At 47.1% G+C, this 23,335-nt stretch overlaps 1 protein-coding gene across 1 annotated transcript in view; it reads right to left on the bottom strand.

The window, feature by feature from the left end:
• The window catches only part of LOC105466082 (macroH2A.2 histone), a 59,077-nt gene that overhangs the window by 2,232 nt on the left and 33,510 nt on the right, over window positions 1-23,335 (bottom strand). Inside the window, exons 3-8 of the mRNA XM_011714988.2 lie at window positions 19,572-19,678; window positions 17,795-17,992; window positions 15,937-16,047; window positions 14,343-14,442; window positions 9,708-9,797; window positions 839-1,013 (exon numbers count right to left, since the gene is read on the bottom strand). Coding sequence (XP_011713290.1) covers window positions 839-1,013; window positions 9,708-9,797; window positions 14,343-14,442; window positions 15,937-16,047; window positions 17,795-17,992; window positions 19,572-19,678 — 781 coding nt within the window. The remainder of the gene's footprint in view (window positions 1-838; window positions 1,014-9,707; window positions 9,798-14,342; window positions 14,443-15,936; window positions 16,048-17,794; window positions 17,993-19,571; window positions 19,679-23,335) is intronic.

Genomic DNA, 23,335 nt, shown 5'->3' with positions numbered 1-23,335 from the left:
TGATTACAGCAGGAACCTAGGTCTCATGATTTTCCTCTTGGGCTTCCCAGGACACAGCTATAAACCATAGCTATATTATAAAGGGCAGCTCTCAAGATGAGAGGGTGTTCAAAATTAAAGCAATAGATTGGCTAGGGGCATGAAGGGAGAGGATATGTTGTGTGTGAGAGCAGATATCCTCATTACGTATCTGAAACAATGCCCAGCTGGGATCTGTGACAATCTAGTCATTGCCCAACCTCCTTTTCAGCAATCACTCGGGGACGGATTTTCACTTCTCTGGGTGTATTCGTCAAAGCCTCGAACTCCTGGCTCTGCAGTCTCCCAGAGCAGCAACGGAATTCCCTGGGGATTCTGGAGACAGAGGTTGGAGATGGGCGGCCTGAGATTCTGCATTCTGACATCGGTCACTGCTGCCTGTCTATGGACCACACTTTGAGTAGCAAGGCCTTTGAGCTTCGTGTTTTCTCATCATGTGTCCTGGACATGGACAGCTGGTGGGAATATGGACTTTGAACCTGGAAGGCTCTCAAAAAATAACACACCAGCCGGCCTGTGCCTGCCGATCCCGCCCTGGGCTGCCTTCCTCCTGGGGCTTTAACATCAAGGAGGCAGTGGGGCTGGCCCCAGCCGGGAAAGACCTACTGCCTACGAGCCAGTGGGCCCGCTTCCCTGTGGGTTCTGAAGGATGAAAACTGGGTTTCTTGCCCCATCACCTGGTCAGCATACTTGGCTGTGCTGGCAGCCCTCGGTAACACCCAGATCAGATGTAAGTGGAGGAGCAGTTGATTTCCAGGGAAAAGGCCGGAAGAATCAGTTCAGGGGAACTGCATCTTACCTGCCGCTGGGGAAAGGCGGGAACGCGACGGACTTTAGCTTCTTGTCCTCCGCCGCTGACAGGCAGTTTTTGATGGTCTCTTCAAGCTGTTCTTCACATTTGTCGGAGCCCCACTGAGGGATGTGACAGTGGATGACAAATTTGGCTGCGAGTCCACTGGATTGGCTGACGGCAGCTGGGACATAGGAGAGAAAATGCTGCGGGTTATTTCCTGAGGTTTTCTAGGTTATAGCCTAACCTCATCAGGTATCTGTTAGATCTGGAGATAAGGCAGTGATAGAGACGCTGGCCGGCCAGCATCCTGTGCTCCTGACGCAGACTGTGTTTAACAGAGAGCTGGGTTGGATGGCTTTGCACAGTTAGCACAAGCTTTGGGTAGAAGCATTTAATGCTTCTCTGACGCGTCATTTTCATATGGTCTGCCAAGTAGTCCCTGAGTTGGGCTACATCCTCACAATGTTCCTAGTTAAAGGGACACGTCAGATCCTCTCTGATGGCTGTGGTAGGTAAAGTAATGGCATCCCAAAACATCCACATCCTACTCCCTGGAACCTGTGGGTGTTTCTGTACATGACAAAAGGGACTTTGCCGATGTGATTAAGTTAAGGCTCTTGAGATGGGGAGATGATCCTGGACTGTCTGGTGAGCCTGGGCCTGACAAGAGGGAGGTAAGAAGGTCAAAGGCAGGAGGAGGCCGTGTGATGAAGGAGCCAGAGAATGGAGCGAAGCAGCCAGGAGCCAGAGAATGGAGCGATGCCCCAGGAGCCAAGGAATGTTGCAGCTTAGAAGCTGGAAAAGGCAAGGAAGGGATCCTTCCCTGAGCCTCCAGAAGGAACCAGCCCTGCCAACACCTGGATCTTAGCCTCTTAAAACTCATTGTGGACTTCTAGCCTCTAGTACTGTAAGAAGATAAATTTGTGTTGTTTGAAGCCACAAACTTAGTGGTAATTTGTTACAGTAGCCACAGGAAATGAATACAGTGGCTTTTTTTTTTTTTAATTTTTAGTTTTTTTGAGACAGTCTTTTACTGTTGCCCAGGCTGGAGTGCAGTGGTGCAATCTCAGCTCACTGCAAGCTCCACCTCCTGGGTTCAAGTGATTCTAGTGCCTCAGCCTCTCAAGTAGCTGGGATTACAGGCATGTGCTAATTTTTAAAATTTTTTTTGTAGAGATGAGGTTCTGCTATGTTGCCCAGACTAGTCTTGAACTCCAGTGCTCAAGTGATCCTCCTGCCTCAGGCACCCAAAGTGCTGGAATTACAGGTGTGAGCCACCACACCTGGCCTACTGTGGCTTTTAAAAAATAGCCATGCCTGGGCCCCACCCCCAGAGGTCCTAACTCAGTAGGTCTGGTGCAGGGCCTATGCTTACATGATTTTAGGACCTTCTATGAGTTGAGAACCACTGAACTTGATTGTACAGTTCCTTGGACAGGTATTGCCATTTGATGATCTCCACATGCCCTGCAGAGAGTGGGGTTTCAAAAGCGGGCTGTGAAATTGAATTAGGCCAGCCTTGTCTCATAATTTCAGTCATACTCCTTTGTTTTACTGTTTACTCCCCTAAACATGGCTCCCATTGGTGACAGAGTTGATACAGCCCCGTGGCTGCTAAGCTCGAGAGAAGTCACTGTGGGACTCCCCAGGGGAGCAGTTCCCTCAGATCTGCCAGAGGCAGCTGCAGCTTCAGCCATGAGCCACGCAGGCCCCCAAGCCGCCCACCGGCGCCCTGTGCCCCTCCAGGAACCCAGGAATCGGCATAGCAAACGTCCGTGGCCACTAGGGGCAGCACTTGTAACAGAAACGTGTGTCCGCCGTATTCCAGAGCTGTGTGTGGGGTTGAGGTGAAAGACTGACTGGAAATCTATGATGCTCACCTAGTTTATGATAAGTATTTCCTGGCAATGTCCACAGTGTCAGGGAAGTGTTGACTGCACTTCCTCGCGTGGGTGGAAGCCAAATCCAAGGGACCCCCTCGCCCATCAGGGGAGGCTGTAGGCTCCTTGCCTTCCAGTGCCCAGAGGGGGCTCAGTGTCATCATATGTGAAAGCCTGAGTGCAGGACCCAGGCCACACAATACACCGAGGCTCTGGGTAGGGGCCCGCCACACGTGCTGACTCTATGACCATGTATATTTGTGCACCAGAAGCAGAGTGTCCCTTTTCGGCCTGAACAATGATGCCCCCAAAACTGGAGGCTGCTGTGCTGAGAACCAAGGACCCTGGGGATGGGCCTTGTCTGCATGGTGCAATTTTCCCGAGCACCTGGATGCTATTGTATGCCAGATGGAGTTTCGCTTGTTATAGTCATGGCTGATTTATTTCATATATTTAAAAAGTATAATCACGTTACTAGCAGAATGGTATTATTTCTCTAATGTAAAGTCTTTTTTTTGAGACAGGGTCTCCCCCTGTCGCCCAGGCTGGAGTGCAGTGGCTCAATCACGGCTCACTGCAACCTCTGCCTCTTGGGTTCAAGCGATTGGATTCTCCTGCCTCAGCTTCCCGAGTAGCTGGGATTACAGGCACCCGCCACCACGCTTGGCCAATTTTTTGTATTTTTAGTAGAGATGGGGAGTTTCACCATGTTGGCCAGGTTGGTCTTGAACTCGTGACCTCAAGTGATCCACCCGCCTCGGCCTCCCAAAGTGCTAGGATTATATTGCACCCAGCCAAAAGTCGTATTTAAATAAAAGGAATATGTTCCTATTGGAATGTCAAACATCCAGTCAAGTAAAAAATGACTTTCAGGGTCGTGCACGATGACACTTCAGTCCAGAACAAAGTATGTTCATGGCAACTGGCGATGAATAACACGGCTTATAGCCGTAATGCTTTGTAATGTTCTCCAGAGGTGTCAAGGATGAGGGTCAAGTTATTGCAAGGGTTGTGACCCTGGTATTTGGTATAAGCACCTATCCACATAATGACTAGCGGCATTCTCTTACCTAATGTGATGTCGCCTGGTGAAGACCTGCATTCTGAGGGTGGCAGTGCTGCTGCTGGGAGCTTCTAGAACCTTCTCCCAGGTGAGCCATCACAGTTCTTGGAGTCACCACAGCAAAAGGGGACTCTAGGGTGGCCCCTTGTTCTGCTGAGAGGCTGTTACTGCTGATGCCTGGTTTCCATGACACTATGGGTTTTCTTTTAACAGTGCCTCAGTTTCCCACAATGGCCTCTCCTCTTCCTGCCTGTCTGGACCCAGTGCTCTTCTTTCTGCTGCAGCCCCAGCTCCTACGCAGCCATCTGCCAGCCATTTTCCTCCTTAGCTTTCAACAGGGACCTGCACCTCATGACCTTTCTGGGGCCCCAGGGCTAACACGTGCCCAGTAAAATGGCCATTCACTCCTGAAACCCGATTCCCCATTTTCCCTCTCTGTCACTGCAGACACCATCAGTTTCCTCTGCCTTGTCTCATTCCAGGCCCATGTGCTTCATTTTCACCCCCACTCCACCTCCACCCTCATCCAATACAGCTTTCTCGATGATCTTTGGGCCCCAGCCCTCCTTCTGCCAAACCATTCTCCATACGGTTGCTGGAGTCAAGGTCCTTACACTCCACATTTAAACTCAGAATCTGCAACTGCTCCTGATTGCCAGGCTGACCTTACTGCAGTCCTCCCAGGCTCCCTTCATGGTCTGCCCCTCTCCCCTTGGAGTCTATCCATTTCTTGCTCTTTCTGGATGCCCAGTGGGCTCAGTCCCCTGCACACATGGGTCTGGCTACACCTGTGTCTCCACACTTGGCTATCCTCCTTAGTCGCTGACTCCCTCGCCCATTCTCTCTGGGCCTCTGCCATGCAATTCAGCAGTCAGCTGTGCTGTGATATACTGTGCTACCCTAGGGTCCCCGCCTGGTTGTAAAGTTCAGGAGCGTTCAGGGCCTACATTCACATCCACATCCCGATGCCTGTGCCCGACAGCACACACTGTAGATGCTTAACGTGAACTGGTTCTGCCCCAGATGACGTCTTCACTGAAGCACTTTTGTATTCCTTGCTGCTGCCTGGCTCCTACCACAGTCACTGGCAGGCAGGTGCTCAAATATTCAACAAAAGAATGAAAGGCCCGACTTTTCATCAGCTTGTCAGCCTGGAAACCCTGGACCTACCCTTAGCTCCAGCTTCTGACTCCCTGAACATGCAGCATCACTGCCTCTCACTGGCTCTGCTCCTGAAATATTTTCTTGATCCACCCTTCCCCACCCCCTGCCACAGGGTGGGCCTGCACTGCAGTTGGTCTGTTTTAACCATGTTAGGATGCACTTTTTTTTTGTTTAAACATTTTAATATTGTTGAAATCAGAAAGCATCTTAGAATTGCTGTCAGCCTGGAGCTGAGTTCTTCCAGAAAGAAATTACATTTCCTTCTATGTCACCTGGGGACACTACCCAACTAAGGCTATGTCTCACTCTCTTCTCTGCCTGAGGTTTTGAGCTGCACTGGATCTGGCTGCAAATCTTCAGGAGCACTGGCTTGTGGTTCAAATTCTTTTCCTTTTTTTTAAAGACAGAGTTTCACTTTTGTTGCCCAGGCTGGAGTGCAATAGCACGATCATGGCTCACTGCAACCTCCTGCGGGTTCAAGCGATTCTCCTGCCTCAGTCTCCCAAGTGGCTGAGATTACAGGCACCCATCACCACGCCTGGCTAATTTTTGTATTGTTACTAGAGACAGGGTTTCTCCATGTTGGTCAGGCTGGTCTCAAACTCCCGACCTCAGGTGATCCACCCACCTCTGCCTCTCAAAGTGCTTCGATTACAGATGTGAGCCACCATGCCTGGCTAAATTCTTTAGTGAGGCTTTTTTCTCCCCCACTATATATTTGCTGCTCCTTTCTGCATGGTGAGTTCATGTCTTGCTTGCTTGCTGTTATAGTCAATGTGCCCCAGCTTTATGTGGGGCCTCCTATTAGACACCTTATTTTGGAAATTTAATTTTTTTTAGTGGTACATACAATAAAAATATATCATACAACTGATGGTGTTTTTAAATGAAATGCAATGTGCTGTTAGACAGTGGTGAACCATCTCCCCTTCTCCATTTTTACCAAGGTGCTACCACTCACTGGCCCCAGGCCATGGCTTCTTACACCTAACATATTTGCACCAATGTCTTAGCTGAAAATTGTGTCCTGCAGCGCTCTCCTTCCTTCCAGGTTCATGTCTATTTCCTCGGTGCAGACTTTTGTATTCTTTCCAGCTAGTGTCTGGATTGCTGCCTCTCAACTTCTACACGTCTGAAATTGTACATCTTTTGTCCTCATACTTGAATGATAACGTAGCAAAATGTGGAATTCTTGGTTGACAGTTTTTTTTCCCCCCTTCAGTGCTTTGAAGCTATTTCTTTCCTGTTTCCAAACATCTTTTCTTGCTGATGAGAAGTCTGCTGTCACTAGAAGAACCATTATTTCTTCACAAATGATCTGCCTCTCGTCTTGGGTGACTTTGAAGGTTTCTTTTGATTTTTCAGTTTCTGAGGCTTTACCACAACACTCCACGTTTTGGATTTATTTTCATGTATTGTGCTTGATATTTTCAGCTTAAGGGCTCATGCTTCATCCTAGAAAATTCTCAGCTATGATCTCCTTAAATACTGCTTCTCTACTTTCTATTTCTGCCTTTGGAACTCTGTTTAGAAGTGTGTTGGTGCTGGGCACGGTGGCTCCCGCCTGTAATACTAGCATTTTGGGAGGCTGAGGCAGGAGGATCACTTGAGCCCAGCAGTTCGAGATCAGCCTGGGCAACATAGCAAGACCCCATCTCTATTTAAAAAATAATTTAAAAAAGAAGTGTGTTGGAGCCTCTCATTCTGTGTAGAGCAGCTATTTTTCCTCTCCTTTGCACCCTATCAGGTAGTTTCTGGTGAACCTTCCCCACACCCAGGCCCCCAGTCCAGACACCATCTTAGATAACTGAGTTGGAGCTTGGTCTCATGGTTATATTGGGGATGTGATGGAGCCAAACATTGAGTCAGAGGGCAGTGTGGCCCTGGGCTTGGGTGAGGGCTCTCTTCTCCCTTCTGCTACCCTAGAAAGACAGATTTTTATACAAGTTGTAGCCCTGCATGGTGGCTAGAGCTTTGGCTTCCTGTAAAGGCCGCGAGAGTCTCATGCAGCCCCTTGCTTTGAGCAGTGAGCCTGGCTCTGGCCCTCTTTATACATGAAGCGACACTGCATCTTACAGACTTGGAGCCCAGGCCTGGGGCGGCGGCCTCCTGGAGGTGCTGCTGCAGCCCTCCTGCCTCTGTCTACATGGACGCTTATCTTATATTTGAGTGTGGCTCTGTCTTACAGTTTTTAAAGAGACACTGCATCTGTTACTGCTATGCCTGTGGGGAGTGGTGGGTGGAGATTTAAAGTGTGGGCTCTTGTTCTTTCTGGACTAGAAGACCCCGTTACTTTTTTTCTTTTCTTTTCTTTTCTTTTTTTTTTTTTTTTTTGAGATAGAGTCTTGCTCTGTCGCCTAGGCTGGAGTGCAATGGCATGATCTTGGCTTACTGCAACCTCCATTTCCCAGGTTCAAGTGATTCTCCTGCCTCAGCCTCTGACTAGCTGGGATTACAGGCATGTGCCACCACGCCTGACAAATTTTTGTATTTTTAGTAGAGACAGGGTTTCACCATGTTGGTCAGGCTGGTCTCGAACTCCTGACCTCATGATCCGCCTGCCTCAGCCTCCCAAAGTGCTGGGATTACAGGCATGAACCACCGTGTCCAGGCCCTACTTTTATAACAATCAAGTCTAACCTGGACAGCCCCCTGCTTAAACTTCCAAGTGCCCTCGTGTCCATGTAGGGTCAGGTCCAGACCCCTTCGCACAGCCCACAGACCCAGCCTCATCTTGACTGCTGTTTCTCTCCTCCCACGTGCTGACCCAAGACTCCCTGCTCATGCAAGACCGCGTCTCCTCACATGCAGTGCTCCTATTGCCCTCCATGTCCCACCCCCAAGGGCTCTCACAGCCTCACTGCCGTCCTCCCACACTCCCCTACGCTGAGGTTGTGGCTCCTGCTCTGGGGCCCAGTGATGCATCTGAGGGCAGCGGTGGGTTTTATTTTCCGCTGACGCCCTGCAGCACTTGGCACTGACTGAGGGTACAAGGAGTGAACTGATTGGGAGTCGTGTGGGTGGGAACACCGATCTGAGGTTGGATCCACCTGTCAAAAACTTGCCCAATCGCCTGGACAAGAGATGTTCAAACAAAAACGTGTGCACAGATGTTCACTGCAGCTCTATCCACAATCATCAAAGGTGGAAACAGCCCAAATGTCCAACAGCAAATGAGTGGTTAAACAAAATGGAATATTATTCAGCCATGAAAAAGAATATAAGTACTGACTTTGTACTATTATAATATAAGTACTACTACAGTATGGATGAACTTTGAAAAAAATGTTAAATGAGAGAAGCCAGACAGAAAAGTCATATATTACATGATCCCCTTTATATGAAATGTCCAGAATAGGCAAATCCATAGATACAGAAAGTAGATTAGTGCTTGCCAGGGCCTGAGGCGGCACTGGGCAAGACTGCTTAGTGGTTAGGGGGTTTGTTGGGAGAAAAGCTGAGTGTTGGGAGAAGCTGAGGCAGGGCTTGCATGTCTGACATAATGTGAAAGAGTCTTGGAACACGTCCGGGGTCCAGATTCTAAAACCCTCTGTGGCTGGAACACTGAGCTCTGTGCCAAAGGGCGGAAGGCTACCCTGACGCACCATAATCTGAGCCCAGGCATAAAACCCCTCGTGGCTTCGACAGAATCCAGGGCTCATGGCTCTAGAATGTGTCTAGACTTGCTGACTCCTTGGCTCCTTGCTCTCCCAGGATCGATTGTATCTTGAGTTAAAAGAACCTGCTCTCCATTATCTCAAGTAGCAGAATATGTTCCAGATGCTTCAAAGGAAATGCTAAATTGTCACAGCTATAGATCATGCACTTGCCTTTCGACCCCCGCATCCTCACCACCTGTTTCTTTGTTTGATCACCAATAAATAGCCTGGGCTTCCAGAGCTCAGGGCCTTCGCAGCCTCCATACACTAGCGACAGCCCTCGGACCCACTTTCTGCCTCAAACTGTCTTTTCTCATTCCTTTGACTCCGCTGGACTTCGTCACCCCCACGACCTGGTGTTGGGTCCGATCACCCCAACAGGGTTTCTGTGTGAGGTGACATCAAAGCTCTGGACTAGGTAGTGGTGATGGCTGCACACACTGTAAAAATACTTAATGCTACTGAATTATACGCTTTAAAATAGTTCCAGTGGCTGGGTGCGGTGGCTCATGTCTGTAATCCCAGCACTTTGGGAGGCCAAGGTGGGTGGATCACTTGAGGTTAGGACTTTGAGACCAGCCTGTCCAACATGGCAAAACCTCATCTCTACTAAAAATGCAAACGCTAGCCAGGCATGGTCGCATGTGCCTGTAATTCCAGCAACTTGGGAGGCTGAGGGACAAGAATCGTTTGAACTTGGGAGGCGGAGGTTGCAGTGAGCTGAGATGATGCCACTGCACTCCAGCCTGGGTGACGGAGTGAGACTCTTTCTCAAAAAAAAAAAAAAAGAAAAAAACAGTTCCAATTTTTGTTAAGTCCTATGGTATGTGTATTTTATCACACACACGGGAAGTTCACCCAATGGCTCTAGACCATTTTGGGGGATCTGATGCAAATTGACTTGAATTATTCAGACATATTGGAGTCCCCAGGACATCTGAAAGGATCCCCATAGGCCTGCTCAAATTACCTGAGATGCTAAAATAGCTTTCTGATTAGTTATGGCATACTTTGTCTCATAAGCTGAACAGGCATCAGGCACGTGAGGCTGGAGACTCAGAGAGGAGGGTGAGGCCATGCTGGTGACAGGAGCCTAGTTCCACACTTACCTTCGGCGACTTCCAAAGGGCCTTGGGATTTGCGAAGCTCCTTTACCGTTTCCAAGAACTCTTTTCCCCCAGCCTTTTCCAAGGCTTTACCTGCAAAGGAGAGCAATGGGAAGCCACTGTGGTTGTTCTTTCAATCTAATTACACTGTTTGACATATTTGTAGTAGGCCAGGAAAAAAAAAATAGTACAGTTAGAAACTAGGAATTGAACTTCCCAATTGTCATCCTGGTTTGCCAGTGGTCGGGGGAGGCAGGGGTCTCGGGGCATCAGTGTAGCAGACTTAGATTGGCAAGCTTTTATCAAGGATCTTTTAAGGGGTGATTTGGCCATAAAGCGGTCTCATGGCCTGAGTCCTGTAGATGATTTAAAAACAAAACAACAACAAAAAACTGAGATTCTAGTGTTGTGTCCTACAGGTTTAGTACTCATGTGGAGAGCTCTGAAGTCCCGGTCTCATCACAGTGCCATCAACATACTGTAAGTGCTTGAGTCAAAGGACAGACACAGGCCCAGGGCAGCCAGGCATGTTGTTCCCCCAACCCGGTGCTCAGTTTTCAATGGAGACACGTGGAGAGGCTAATCTCTAAGGACTTTCCTGCCGGGAGATGCCCTGAGCCTTTGATGTTAGGGGAATGCCCTACTCTTTGTTTTTTTTCCTACCTCAGCTCTTACTTCTACACAGGCCAAGTGGAACCCCATGGGAGATGACAGGCTGCCACCTCTGACCCCGCAGGAACCCCGTCTGTGGGCGTACCAGCCGCAGGAACCCCGTCTGTGTGCGTACCAGCCGCAGGAACCCCGTCTGTGTGCGTACCAGCCGCAGGAACCCCGTCTGTGTGCGTACCAGCCGCAGGAACCCCGTCTGTGTGCGTACCAGCCGCAGGAACCCCGTCTGTGTGCGTACCAGCCGCAGGAACCCCGTCTGTGTGTGTACCAGCGCATCCAGCTCTCATGTCTCTGAGACGGCATGGGTGTTTTTTCCAGGCTGGGAGGACAACGGCTTTGGGGCAGCAGAGTATTTTTCAGGTGTTTTCATCTTCGAATGAACTTGGTGATCTGGATGTCTGGGGCAAGTCTCAGCTCTCTCTTTATGAATCATCACTATTACTATGATTCAGTTCAGAGTCTTCCCCAGGGCCTGGGTGGTGATGCTTCCCCACTCCACACTCGAGCCTCAAGTATACGTGGAGAGCCACAGTACATTGTGCAGATCGTTTAGGACAAGTGTCTATTCCAGTGGTCACTGTCCACTGGGGAGGGCGTGCAGAGGGGATTTCTTCATTAATGTGCTTGGGTTTCCATGATGCAACTGAGAAATGGTGATTGTGCATTATACCCAGCGCCTCTGAGGCTCCTTTCTGGCCCCCCGATTCCTGGGCACTGTTGATCTATTGGGTCCAGAAGCCTGGAGAAGGCCGGGTAACCGAGGCTGGTAGCCAGTTCATGTTGAGAAGCAGAGTACTAGGTCTATACTGATGCCCTCTGCATTCAGGTCAAGGGCCAAATGGGAATGTGCAGAAGGCAAGGGGAATCCACCCTCCTCACTGAAGACTTTTAAGAGAGAGGTATTTTTCTCTCTACAGAAGCATTCCCAAAAAGGAAAGGAGCAATGCTAGAATGAGAATACCACAGCTTTGCAACTCCTAACAAATGGCGGAATCTAGAGAAGAGGCATCAGTGGCCCCAGCATCACACCAAGACAGACAACCAGGCACGACACGCCTCCAGGCACGCGCGCTCGCCACTCACCAAGGAGTCTTGGCAAAGTTTTCGAACCTATACCTCATGAAACCTCTAGATCCAACCACCAAGTTATAAAAAAGCAAAGAAACATGTTTCATGATGCCAGGAGGATGTAATCCACAAAATCCGGACTGCATGAAATCCCATAGGACAAATGGCCCAGCTTCCTCAACAAACAAATTGCAAAGAAATAAGAAAGAAAGAGATGAAGGAGGAACCTAAGGTATAAGAGACTTATCAACCAACTGCAGTGCGTGGACTGATTTGGATCCAAAATCAAATAAACAAATTTTCTTTCTTTCCTTTCTTCCTTTCTCTCCCTGTCCTTCTCTCCCTGCTTCCTTCTCTCCCTTCCCTTCCTTCCTTTCTCTCTCTCTCTGTCTCTCTCCCTCTCTCTCTTTCTCTTTTTCTTTCTCTCTCTTTCGAGACTGGGTCTCACTCTGTGTACTCTGTGGCCCAGACTGGAGTGTAGTGGCGTGATCACCGTTCACTGCAGCCTAGAACTCCTGGGCTTAAGTGATCCTCCCGCCTCAGCCTCCCACCTTAGCTGGCAGCACAGGCATGTGCCACCATGCCTGGCTAATTTTTGTATTTTTTTGTAAAGATGGGGTTTTGCCATGTGCCCAGGTTGGTCTAGAACTTCTGAGCTCAAGTGGTCCGCCCACCTCAGCCTCCCAAAGTGCTGGGATTACAGGTATGAGCCACCATACTCGGGCCCCCCTTTTTTATAAGAGATGGGGATCCCACTATATTGTCCAGGCTGGTCTCAAATTCCCGGGCTCAAGCAATCCTCCTGCCTCAGCTTCCCAAGTAGCTGGGACTGCAGGAGTGTGCCGCTGTGCCTGGCTTAAACAAATGTTTAAGAAACTTGACATTTATGATGTAACTGGAATTGGAACACTGGTAATTTGTTGATACTGCTATCTTTTTAAAGGGACAATAATGGTATTGTGGCTGTGTTGTTAGTAAACAGCCCTTATCTGTTAGAAGTCATTGTGAAATATTCACAGATAAAATGACTTCGGCAAGTATGTGGAGGGGGTACAAGTTGAAACAAAGGTGGCCATGGGTGGTGATTACTGCATCTGATTGAGTAGGGTTTCATTATAATTTTCTGTTATTTTTGTTTATGCTTGACTTTTCCCATAATAACATAATGTTTTGAAAAGATTAAGGCAGGGCCTTGTCTGTTGGGATGATTAGTTTGGGTAACGGTGGTGGAGAATGGAATCATAATGGGAGGGACTCCTCCTAACATAGCAGCAACAAAACAACTGTCAATTACTAAGTGCCTAGGAGCCCAGCACTGTGCCAGGCCCCATCAGCCCTATGGGACAGGTACTATTGCTATCCTCCCTTACAGAGGAGGAAACAGAGGTTCAGGGAGGTTTAGAAGCCTGCCAAAGGTCACACAGCTAGGAAGCAATTCAGAAAAGCCGGGACAGTCCAGGCAGGCTGACCTGGAACCTGCCCTCTTAACCACTTGGCTGCCTTTAGCCCATTTCTCCTCACAAGACCCTGAAGAGGTTGGCCTTAGAATCCACTGCTGGAATCTGAGCGTGGATTTTTGCTCTCAGACCAGTGCTCTTTATACTCTGCCACCATGCCAATTAAAAAAAAGAAGCATATTGTTTTTCTTACATAAAAATTTCATTACTATAGAAATGTGTAAAGTATGAACACTGCAATGTGTTAGTGAGAGGCAGGACACCTATTAAAAAAGCTCCAGATGAAGGCCACTAGAGGGTGTCCTTCCATGGAGCGTGGAAGGAGACTTGTTTCTCTGTAATGCTGACTTTTCCCAGAGCTGTCCTGTCTCCTTTTCAGCACAGCAAGTGGCCTCTGATGCCAGGAGGAAGCCCTGAGTAAGTCCAGCTGCCAGGGGCCCCCGGTGCTACCACCCAGGGCTGAACTACTAGCATCTACCTCAAATTGCCTCCCTCACAGGCAAGCCCTGTACCCTAGGGACAAAGCCCCTTCTTTGCTTACTTTACCCTTTCCATGGAGAATTTAAGGCAGTTCTGCTTGGTAAAAATGGATGGGACGGGGACTGTTAGCATGCTGTTATTTCCAGCGCCCGTAACAGCTTACCCTCCCAAGCTCCTCCACCCTGGCTAGTAATAGCTCCCTCTGCCACTCGTGGGACAGGTGGCAAACCACAAGCAAAATAACTCAGTGCTCATAGCTTAATGGACAACCTAATTTTTTCTAGATGTCCATTTCCCTTTTATCAATAGCACTCTCAATATTTAAGCTTACGATATATGTAAACATGTACAACAATATTTACAGTAGCACTATTCACTATAGCCCAAACTGGAAACGACCCCAAATGTCATCAGTGGTGGGACAGATCAATAAACTGTCATATATTTATAGAGTGTAATACTACGAGCAAGGAAAATGAATGAGTACAGTCATAACAACATGGATAGATTTCACAATACTAAGTTGAGCAAAAGAGGACAAGATTTCATTTTTACAAAATTCAAGACAGATGAAACCCATCTCTGCTTTGAGAAGAAAGGACAGTGGTTACCCTCGGAGGACATACTGACTGGGAGTGGGACCGAGGGAGACTTCCTGGGTGCTGGTAAGGGTCTGCTTCAGGATCTTGGTGCTAGTTGCACAGTGGGGTTCACTTTGAGAAAAATTCATCAAGCTCTACGCTGATGATTTGCTTTTACACAATACCCCAATAAAAATTTCAAAAATATATGCAGAATTAAAAGTTAGCTTCTCTCTAGTGAAGCTGTTCAATTACACATAAAGACAGAGTTTGACATGGGACCCCAGCAATGGGATAGCCAGTTGGCAATGACCAGCTTCACAAGAACTTGCCTGAACAGTGGCCTATTCTACGGCACTTCTACTGAAGTCTCAGGACCTTACCTATATCTTCTTTGAGGTCAATTTCGGCTGTGGTTGGGTGGACAATGCCCTCCACTCTCATGGAGCCAATATGGCTGATGTCACTCTGGGTTAAGGACAGCTGCATTAGGAAGAAAAGGTGGAGAATGTGGAAAAGATAAAATCCTGTTGACAAGTCCTCATATTTTACTTGCATTCATTAATTCTCTTTAATTATTCATACCCAATGTCAACATAGGGGCTGCATAGAGAGTGACAACCTCCAGTTTCCCAGGTGTCTGGCTTGCAATAAGCTCTTTGAGCTCAGCGGATTTGCTCTCCACTCTGGGGCTGGCAGCATGCAACGAACCCATTTCCTCTTCCCTGGAACAGGAACAGGACCTCCCCTCTCCTTTCTTTCTTTCTCTTACAGCTCATGCCTTTGGTTCCCAACCCTGGCGGCCCTGGTTTTCACTGATGCATCCTCTGAGCAGCTCCTGCAAGGAAGCCCAGGGCTTGCTCTCTCTTTTCCCCTCAGCATCCTGCATTCTCCCTAGAGGAGCACAAAATTAGTGGGGCAGGGCTCTGAAGTCAATAACTTTGCTGGAGAGAAGTAATGGGCTCTGGGATCCTGACCTGGGGGTGTCTGGCTTCCTTGCCCTTTGGAGACCACAGTCTTGGGGCTACCGTTGGGAAATGCTACCCTATGTGTTCACAGTAGATTGGAATGGAGGGCATTCTCTATTGGCCCACGTGAGCGAGACCTTTATATTCCCTTAGCTACATGAGAGAAAGCTAATCGTCATGTAACAGTGAACAGGCCAGAGAGGGGACGTAAATTCCACCTCTTTGTTTCCCTGCTTTAATCAGTGATGAATTAGCAACCAGCCACACCGATGCTCTTCTTAGAACATGCTCTTCCCAATTCTTTGAATGGAGGCTTACTGTGTTGTCAGGATGGAAACATCCAGCTACCTGAGATATGATTAACTGACTCTTACCTTGGGTGTCTTATTTCAGCCCCAGTTGACTTGGTAGATAAATTGTCTGCTCAGTAAACTTTACACTTGTAGGAATGAATTATTTGCATGTCTGGCTGGGCTGCTGTTGTCTTGCTGAAGACTGTTCAAATGTATAGCCCTGTTTGTTTTCTTTCTAAAGCCTAGGAAGGCAGGCAGACTGAATTATTGGCAAATAATTCATTTCTAATACCAAGGATATTCGGGAAACATCTATTTCTATTTTCTTTCTTTGATAAATTACATTGAACCATGTAAGATGGGCCTCTCAGAAGCTGTTTTAGAAAGTTAGCTATGGATTTTTTTTTGGCAGATGTAGAAATAACTGGGGTGTGCGGAATTCCCAGCAAAACCAGTAATGCCATCCTATCTGCTGACCAGAAAGAGCCTCCATGCTTACCCGTCTGACCAATGTTAGCATTAACAATTCTCAGCAAAAAAGAACAATTCTCACTCTCACAATGCCGACACTGCCACAGCTCTTTAGTTTAAAAATGAATAATTCAAGACTGCAGTGAAAATCATTATTGGGGAGCAAGGGAGGCATCGTTTGTAAACAGTAGGTTATAAAAATACAGTAGTGTTTTAATATAGCACAATGCAATTCTCTTTGTTACCTTCTGTCCCAGAACAAGGCTCTTAGAAGACAGAATGGTGAATCCATCCCCTGGCCCGTCTTCAGAGGTGGAATTTGAAGTTCCTTCTTTGTCGCTGTCCTTTGGTTTGGACTGTTGGTAAAAATCAGAAGGCCAGATGAGAACCAATCCAGAAAAAGCCTGAGGTGCCTTTATTAAGCTCTTCTCATGGCTGCCACCAAGTTGAATATGAAAGGAAGCAGTTAGGTTATGTGTTCTGCTGTTTCTTGAAGGAGGGAAGCAAAAGTCAGCAATATAAGAAAAGGGTACCCCAAAATAGGAAAACAGGAAGTGTGTTGAAGGGCTCACTCGTACCTACAGTCCTCACCTACCCCTGTGCACCACCAGTGCGTTGTCCTTGCTCATTTCAATGCCTGCAGCTCAGGACAACAAGCACTGGAGCCGGGTGGGGCCGTTGATAGCCCATTGCTTAGCCTTCTTTCTCCCCAGGATTTCTCGGGGCACAGAGGCAGTGTGGAATGAAACGCCCACAACTTCTATAGCAGGGCTGTCCAATAGAACTTTCTGTGATCATGGAAATATTCTGTTTTGATCCTCAATGATGTTGCTGAGTGCTTGAAATGTGACTGGTACAATCAAGGAGCTGAATTTTAAATTTGATTTAGTTTTCATTCAAATCTAAATAGCCTTGGCTGGGTGCTTTAGCTCACACTTACAATTCCAATGCTTTCGGAGGCTGAGGCAGGAGGGTCACTTGAGCCCAGGAGTTTGAGGCTACAGAGAGCTATGATCTCGCCACTGCATTCCTGCGCTCCAGCCTGGGTGACAGAGTGAGACCCTTGTCTCTTAAAAAAAAAAAAAAAAAGCTACGTGTGACCAGTGGTCACTGTACTGGGCAACATAGGAAAACATTATTCTATCAGTGGCATCTCTGAGCTAAGCTACCTAGCATTATCAAGCTATCCCAAACACCTGAAATTCCACTGGTGGAACTCAAGGAACGCCTGCAGGAGACTAGAGGCTGTCTGGAAGGTAATACCGAGCTCTGCAGAGACCTACAACGCAGGTTCCCGGCTACCGTCTCTCACTTCAGATTTTGCTGGGGGTAGTAAAAGGGATCTGAAAACCATCCCTGCTTAGGGTTTGGAAACCTAGAGAAGACCCTGTTTGATGATTTCAGCTCTAACCTCAAAGGCCCTTTCTTCTTTTACCTGTACGTTCTTGTCATTTTCTTCTGGCACCAAGCTGCAAGAGTCCTTGGTCCTTCAGAGGTGCCTGCTACGCCGTCATTGTTCCATCTTTAAACTTGTGGTGTCTTAGTGTCTGTTTGGGTTGCTCTAACAAAATGCCATAGACTGGCTGGCTCACGAACATCAGAAACCTCTTTTTTTTTTGTTTCCGAGACAGGGTCTTGCACTGTCACAAAGGCTCGTGTGCAGTGGCACCATCATGGCTCACTGCAGCCTCTAACTCCTGGGCTCAAGCCATCCTCCTGCCTTGGCCTCCCAAAGTGTTGGGATTACAGGCATGAGCCACTGTGACTGGCCCAGAAACTTGTTTCTCATAGTTCTGGAGGCAGGAAGTCCTTGGAGCAGGCAGATTCCGTGTCTGGCAAGGGCTCGCTTCCTGGTAGATGACGCTTTCTAGCTGTGTCCTCACATGGCAGAAGGGTCCCTCTGCCTCCCTCAGGCCTCTTTTATAAGAGGACTGTTCCCATTCATGAGGACTCCGCCCTCATGATCTAGTTACCTCTCAAAGGCCTCACCGCGTAATCCTATGCCCCTGGGGTTAGGTTTCAACATATGAATTGTGGGGAAACACAGACATTCAGACCATTGCAGTGGGAGTGCCTGGCTCAGGACATGCAGCCTCGGCTCACCTTTTTGGACGTCCGTGGTTTGGCAGCCTTGGATTTCTTCCCCCCCTTCTTGCCTGACGTGGCCTTTCTGCCTCTTTTCTCTGGGGGCGGGGAGAGGATCGTTTCCGACTTGCCTTTGGTCCCTCGCTTTTTGGCCAGCAGTTCGGGGTGAATTCTGGGCAGGACGCCTCCACTGGCGATGGTCACTCCTTTTAGCAGCTGAAGAGAGAAACGCATGCACTCATGTAGCAAACAGCCAGCTAGTTCTCAATTTCATACAGTTCTTTTTTTTTTTGAGATAGAATCTTACTCTATAACCCAGGCTAGAGTTCAGTGGCGAGATCTTGGCTCACTGCAGACTCCGCCTCCAGGTTCAAGCAATTCTCCTGCCTCAGCCTCCTGAGCAGCCGGGATTGGAGGCACCTGCCACCACCCCCAGCTAATTTTTGTATTTTTAGTAGAGACAGGGGTTCACCATGTTGGCCAGGCTGGTCTTGAACTCCTAACCTCAGGTGATCCACCTGCCTCAGCCTCCCAAGGTGCTGGGATTACAGGCGTGGGCCACTGCGCCTGGCCTGGATTTAATACAGTTCTAACTGTTAAATGTGGCCTCCGCTCTCCTAAAGAAACTGCATAATACACCATTTAATTGGCTTTTCCCACTTTCAGTTGTAGAGCATTTCTCTGTAGGTTAAACAAGGCATCCTGTGATGTACAGAAAGCAAAACAAAGCAAAGCAAAATAGAAGGGATATAGAAGTTGAAACCAGGGATGTTGCCCAGGGCTCTGGAATTCCAGGCACAACAGAGGATAAAGAGCTTCCCATGTGGGGAGCGCAGCTTGAGAAAATGAGGTTCAAAGGTCATTGCAAAGACTAGACTCAGTTAATGACGAACCAGTCGTCTCCACAAGCTTGCACATAGATTCCATCAGTAAAGTACGTCTGGCCATGCTCCTCCCAATCAATATAAGTTAATTTATCAGTAAAGAACAGACATGTACTACTCCACTAATATATTCAGCAGATTCGAAACCAACACTACCCCAAACGTGGTCTGCGACCATGGCTCACCCATGAACTGGCAGTTACCCATCAGTGACAAGAGAAGTATAGTAAGCATCTAGAAACTTTCATAGCACACTGACAGTTATTGTGTATCTGTTGAATCTGATAACGAAAAATTATGGCTTGTAGTTTGCTTTTTAATTTTTCTAATAATTTTTATTACATTTTTGGAAATTATCAGTCCATGACGGATTGGCCATAAAAAAGGCTTCTTCACTATATTTTGAGAAGAATGAGATTAGAAAATAAAGATAAATGAAAAGAAACAAATAAAAATTCTTATACTATTTACTACCACCTTACATATACTGTGGGTGAAGAGGGGCTATTCACTTGACTTTGGGGTCAGTTTCAGAATATAAAAGGTCAGTTCTAAAATATAAAGTCTTCTGCCTTCATCAGAAAAAATTGTCAGCTAAGTTTGGGTGAAGAAAGTGAAGAGAATAACATTTGTGCCACACCTTCCTCAGCAACACACAGAACTTGTCTTTAAAGAGGAAAGAAAGGTCTGATAAGACCTAGAATATACAATGAGATCTATGCCAGAAGCAATTTTATTTTGAATCTTAATGATAGAGCTAGCAGAATTTGTTCTTTTATATAGCCTGAGTTTTTTTTGTATAAAGGTAATTGGGAACTGCAGTGGGAGTGACTCATGGCCGCCACCCAGGCCCACACATTAACATGTTTGGCAAACCCATTCTGTGGCTTCCCTCAATGCTTCAGACATACCTGGTTGAGCTCCTCGTCATTGGCAACTGCCAGCAAGATGTGTCTCGGGGCTATCCGGGCCTTCTTGTTGTCCCTCGCGGCATTCCCAGCCAATTCTAGAATTTCCGCTGAAATTACAAGGAGGCATTAACAGGCAATCACAGAATGGGGTCCAAGCTAAAGCTTTTCTTTAGAAATGGCCTTCAAGTTTGATCACATTTATTCATTTGTGATTTCTATGTCTCGGCCTGGAAAGAAATCCAGGAAGCATAAGAGAACTCAAGTTAGTCCCAGCTACTCAGGAGGCCAAGGCAGGAGGATCGCTTGAGCCCAGCCAGGAGTTCAAGGCTGCAGAGGGCTATGATTGTGCCACTGCACCTCCGCCTGGGCACACAGTGAGACCCTGTCTCTAAAAAAAAAAAATTTTAATTAAAACATTTTAAAAAAGAAAAAATAAGGTCACAGAGAAGTAAGCTATTTTAGCAAGATGTCATCCGATCCTGTGGCAAAGCCTCCTGGTTATCCCTCAGCATCAGTTCTCCCTTTTCGTCGTCTTCCTTGGTACAGGACTTCTGATTTTTTTTGCCAAGCCCATAACTGCAGGAAGACTATATTCCCCTTGATAAGTGTGGTTCTGTGGCCAATATTTGGCCAAAGAAGGCAAGCTGTTGTGTTGTCTGGTCCTTCCGGGAAGTGTCCATCAAGGAAGGGGCTGTGCCCTTCTCTCCTTTCTAATGGTGGGCTGAGGACACAATGGCTGGAATGTGAGCAGCCATCTTTGACCAAGAAGAGGAAGTTGTGCATGCTAGAGCAAGAGCATAGAAGGAAATTGAGTCTCTACCAATCTAGACTGTCTGTTCTAGACTTCCTTTGTATGAGAGTGAAATAAACTCTCTTGTTGAAGCCACTGTCTACAGAAGTGAATCCTGACCAATACAGAATCCTACTATACAACATAAATTCCTCTCAGTCTGTGGGGAGCAGGGCCATCTCTGATAGAGAGAATAGTGATGTAGGTAAAGTCTGTTCTGGGTACCCACTTGGACTTCTCTTAGACTCTCCTTTTTTTTTTTTTTTTTTTTTCTTTTTTGTTGAGTTGTTCTATCGCCCAGGCTGGAGTGCAGTGGCGTGATCTCGGCTCATTGCAACCTCCACCTCCTGGGTTCAAGCGATTCTCCTGCCTCAGCCTCCTGAGTAGCTGGGATTATAGGCGCGCACCACCACGCCTGGCTAATTTTTGTATTTTTAGTAGAGACGGGGTTTCACCACGTTGGTCAGGCTGAGCTTGAACTCCTGACCTCAGGTGATCCACCCGCCTTGGCCTCCCAAAGTGCTGGGATTACAGGCGTGAGCCACTGCGCCTGGTTGACTCTCCTTTTCCTCTTTGCTCAATGCCCTAGGTCTTTCCTGTCCTAAAAGAAAAGTGGACTGAAGGACTGACTTATACTGTGGGATGAGGAAATGGTTAACCCGAAAAGTGAATTCCTAAAGGGAATGCCACGAGACCTGTGTAGGAAAGCATGTTGAGCCCAGGGGGTCTTCCACATACTCCCCAAAACTTTAGCATGGCTGACTTTAACAAACATGCCACTTGGCAAATGTGAAAAAATTGATAAGAAGAAATTTTCCTAAAGCTATTTCACATACTATTAAAACTTTGGGGTAAAAAAAGAAATCTGTAGAATTGGTTTCTACTATCTATATGCTTTCCCCCTTCCTCTTCTGTTTTGTTTTGTTACTTTTCTTTCTTCTTCAATTTTAGAAGGATGTTCCGCTAAATCAAATTTGCCTTCAAAAGTATGAATGAGGCTTTAAAGAAAAATTCCTTCCCTTGGAAACCTAGAGGCAATGTGTCAATGTGTTGTCTCACTGATAATGAGGGGGGAAAGTGTACGTGTGTGCGTGTGCGTGAATGTATTGTGTGTGTGAGTGTGCAGGCAGGCATGCGTGTGTGTGTGCGTGTGGGTATGTGCTGGGAGGATATGCTGATACAATGGCACAAATACTAAGCCCTAAAATTAACAGACGACTTTGTATGAGTCTTTGCAATCAATCTAATTTCAAATAAAAGAGCACATGAAATTGCTATCATTCATAAAATATACGACAATAACAAAAACTTGGCATAAGTATGCCGTATTAACTAATCACATGTGATTAACAAATGAATTAGAATAAAATAAACATTACAGTTAAATATTCATAGGCATTTCCATAAAGAAAAGTGCTAAATCACCATAAATTCATTCTCACGTCTTTTCCAGATTATTAAGCAATGAATATTGTGTTTGCCAACTATTCATTTATGCAGTGGCCATGTTTTCTGAATCAAAGATTGGGGCACTAAAATTTGAGAAGTGTGAGCATGCTTGTTGGGACAGTGGGATAGGGTATTTGAAATTAATGCTGTCTGTGAACCGACGGATTATATTGGAAAAATGAAATTAGTGCTGTATTAGATAATCAGGCTTGCTGCTTTCAGGCTGTTTCCCAATCCTTGCTTTCTCTTCAAAAGAATGCCCATTAAAAGGAAATGGAGTTGCCAGGCATGGTGGCTGATGCCTGCAATCCCCGCAATTTCGGAGGCAGAGGCGGGTGGATCCCTTGAAGTCAGGAGTTCGAGACCAGACTGGCCAACATGGTGAAACCCTGTCTCTACTAAAAATACAAAAATTAGCCAGGCGTGGTGGTATGTGCCTATGATCCCAGCTACTTGGGAGGCTGAGGCAGGAGAATCACTTGAACCTGGGAGGTGGAGCCTGCAGTGAGCCGAGACTGGGCCACCACACGGCAGCCTGGGTGACATAGTGAGATTCTGTTTAAAAAAAAAAGAAAGAAAGAAAGAAAGAAAGAAAAGAAAATGGAATTATAAAGCTTTCAAATAGACTTTATTTTTTGAGACAGGATCTCCCCTCTGTCACCCAGGCTGGAGTGCAGCAATGTGATCATGGCTCACTGCAGCCTTAACCTCCCAGACTCAAGTGATCCTCCCCCATCAGCCTCCTTAGTGCTGGGACCACAGACTTGTGCCACCGTGCCAGGCGAATTTTTAATTTTTTTTTGTAGACGCAGGGTTTTACTTTGTTGTCCAGGCTGGTCTCAAACTCTTGGGCTCAAGTGGTCCTCCCACTTCAGCTTCCCAAAGTGCTGGGATTTCCAGGCGTGCGCCACTGTTCCCGGCAGGCTGGCCTTCTGGCTCTAGGTGAAAATGTGCAGCTCCCCACTGTGTACAGTGAAGGGAAGTGTGCTGCCCCTGCTCATCTCAAGGGACTCTCATTTCTGGGGTACACATGGGAGGAAGAAGCACTCCACTCATCCGTTTTTCTAGGTGGGTTTGGGGGTTAATGAGCCTCCCAATTTTAAGCTTCTGAGCAACTGAATTGAATTTAGCATCCTGGATCATTACTTTCCTGCCTCCTGTTACCTGCATTTAGAGGGAGAAATTAAGCACCCTCCCCAAGTTCATCAAATTAACTGTCAGCATAAGAGGCAGGGCTCATGGGAAGCACTACGTTATTTGGAGTCTTCAGGAAGCCCTGAAGGTCAGGTTATTTTCAGCTTGACAGACAGATGCACAGACATTCACAGACAAAAAAATCTGCAGGAATAAAATGCAGCATAGGATGAGACTGAAGGCAGAGACTCAGCATGCAGCACAATTCAGGGAATGCAGACGATGCTTGGGGACCATGCAACGGAGCTCTTAAACCCTTTTGAAATAATTTATAAGAAAGAAAACCTTGATTATGCGTTCTAGTGCAAAAGCAGTGGTAGGACTTTTTTTT

This window comes from Macaca nemestrina, chromosome 9 (assembly GCF_043159975.1).
Source record: "Macaca nemestrina isolate mMacNem1 chromosome 9, mMacNem.hap1, whole genome shotgun sequence".
Classification (NCBI taxonomy): Eukaryota; Metazoa; Chordata; class Mammalia; order Primates; family Cercopithecidae; genus Macaca; species Macaca nemestrina.
The sequence above is the reverse complement of the archived record's forward strand: the minus strand, read 5'-3'. Positions and strand labels throughout refer to the sequence as shown.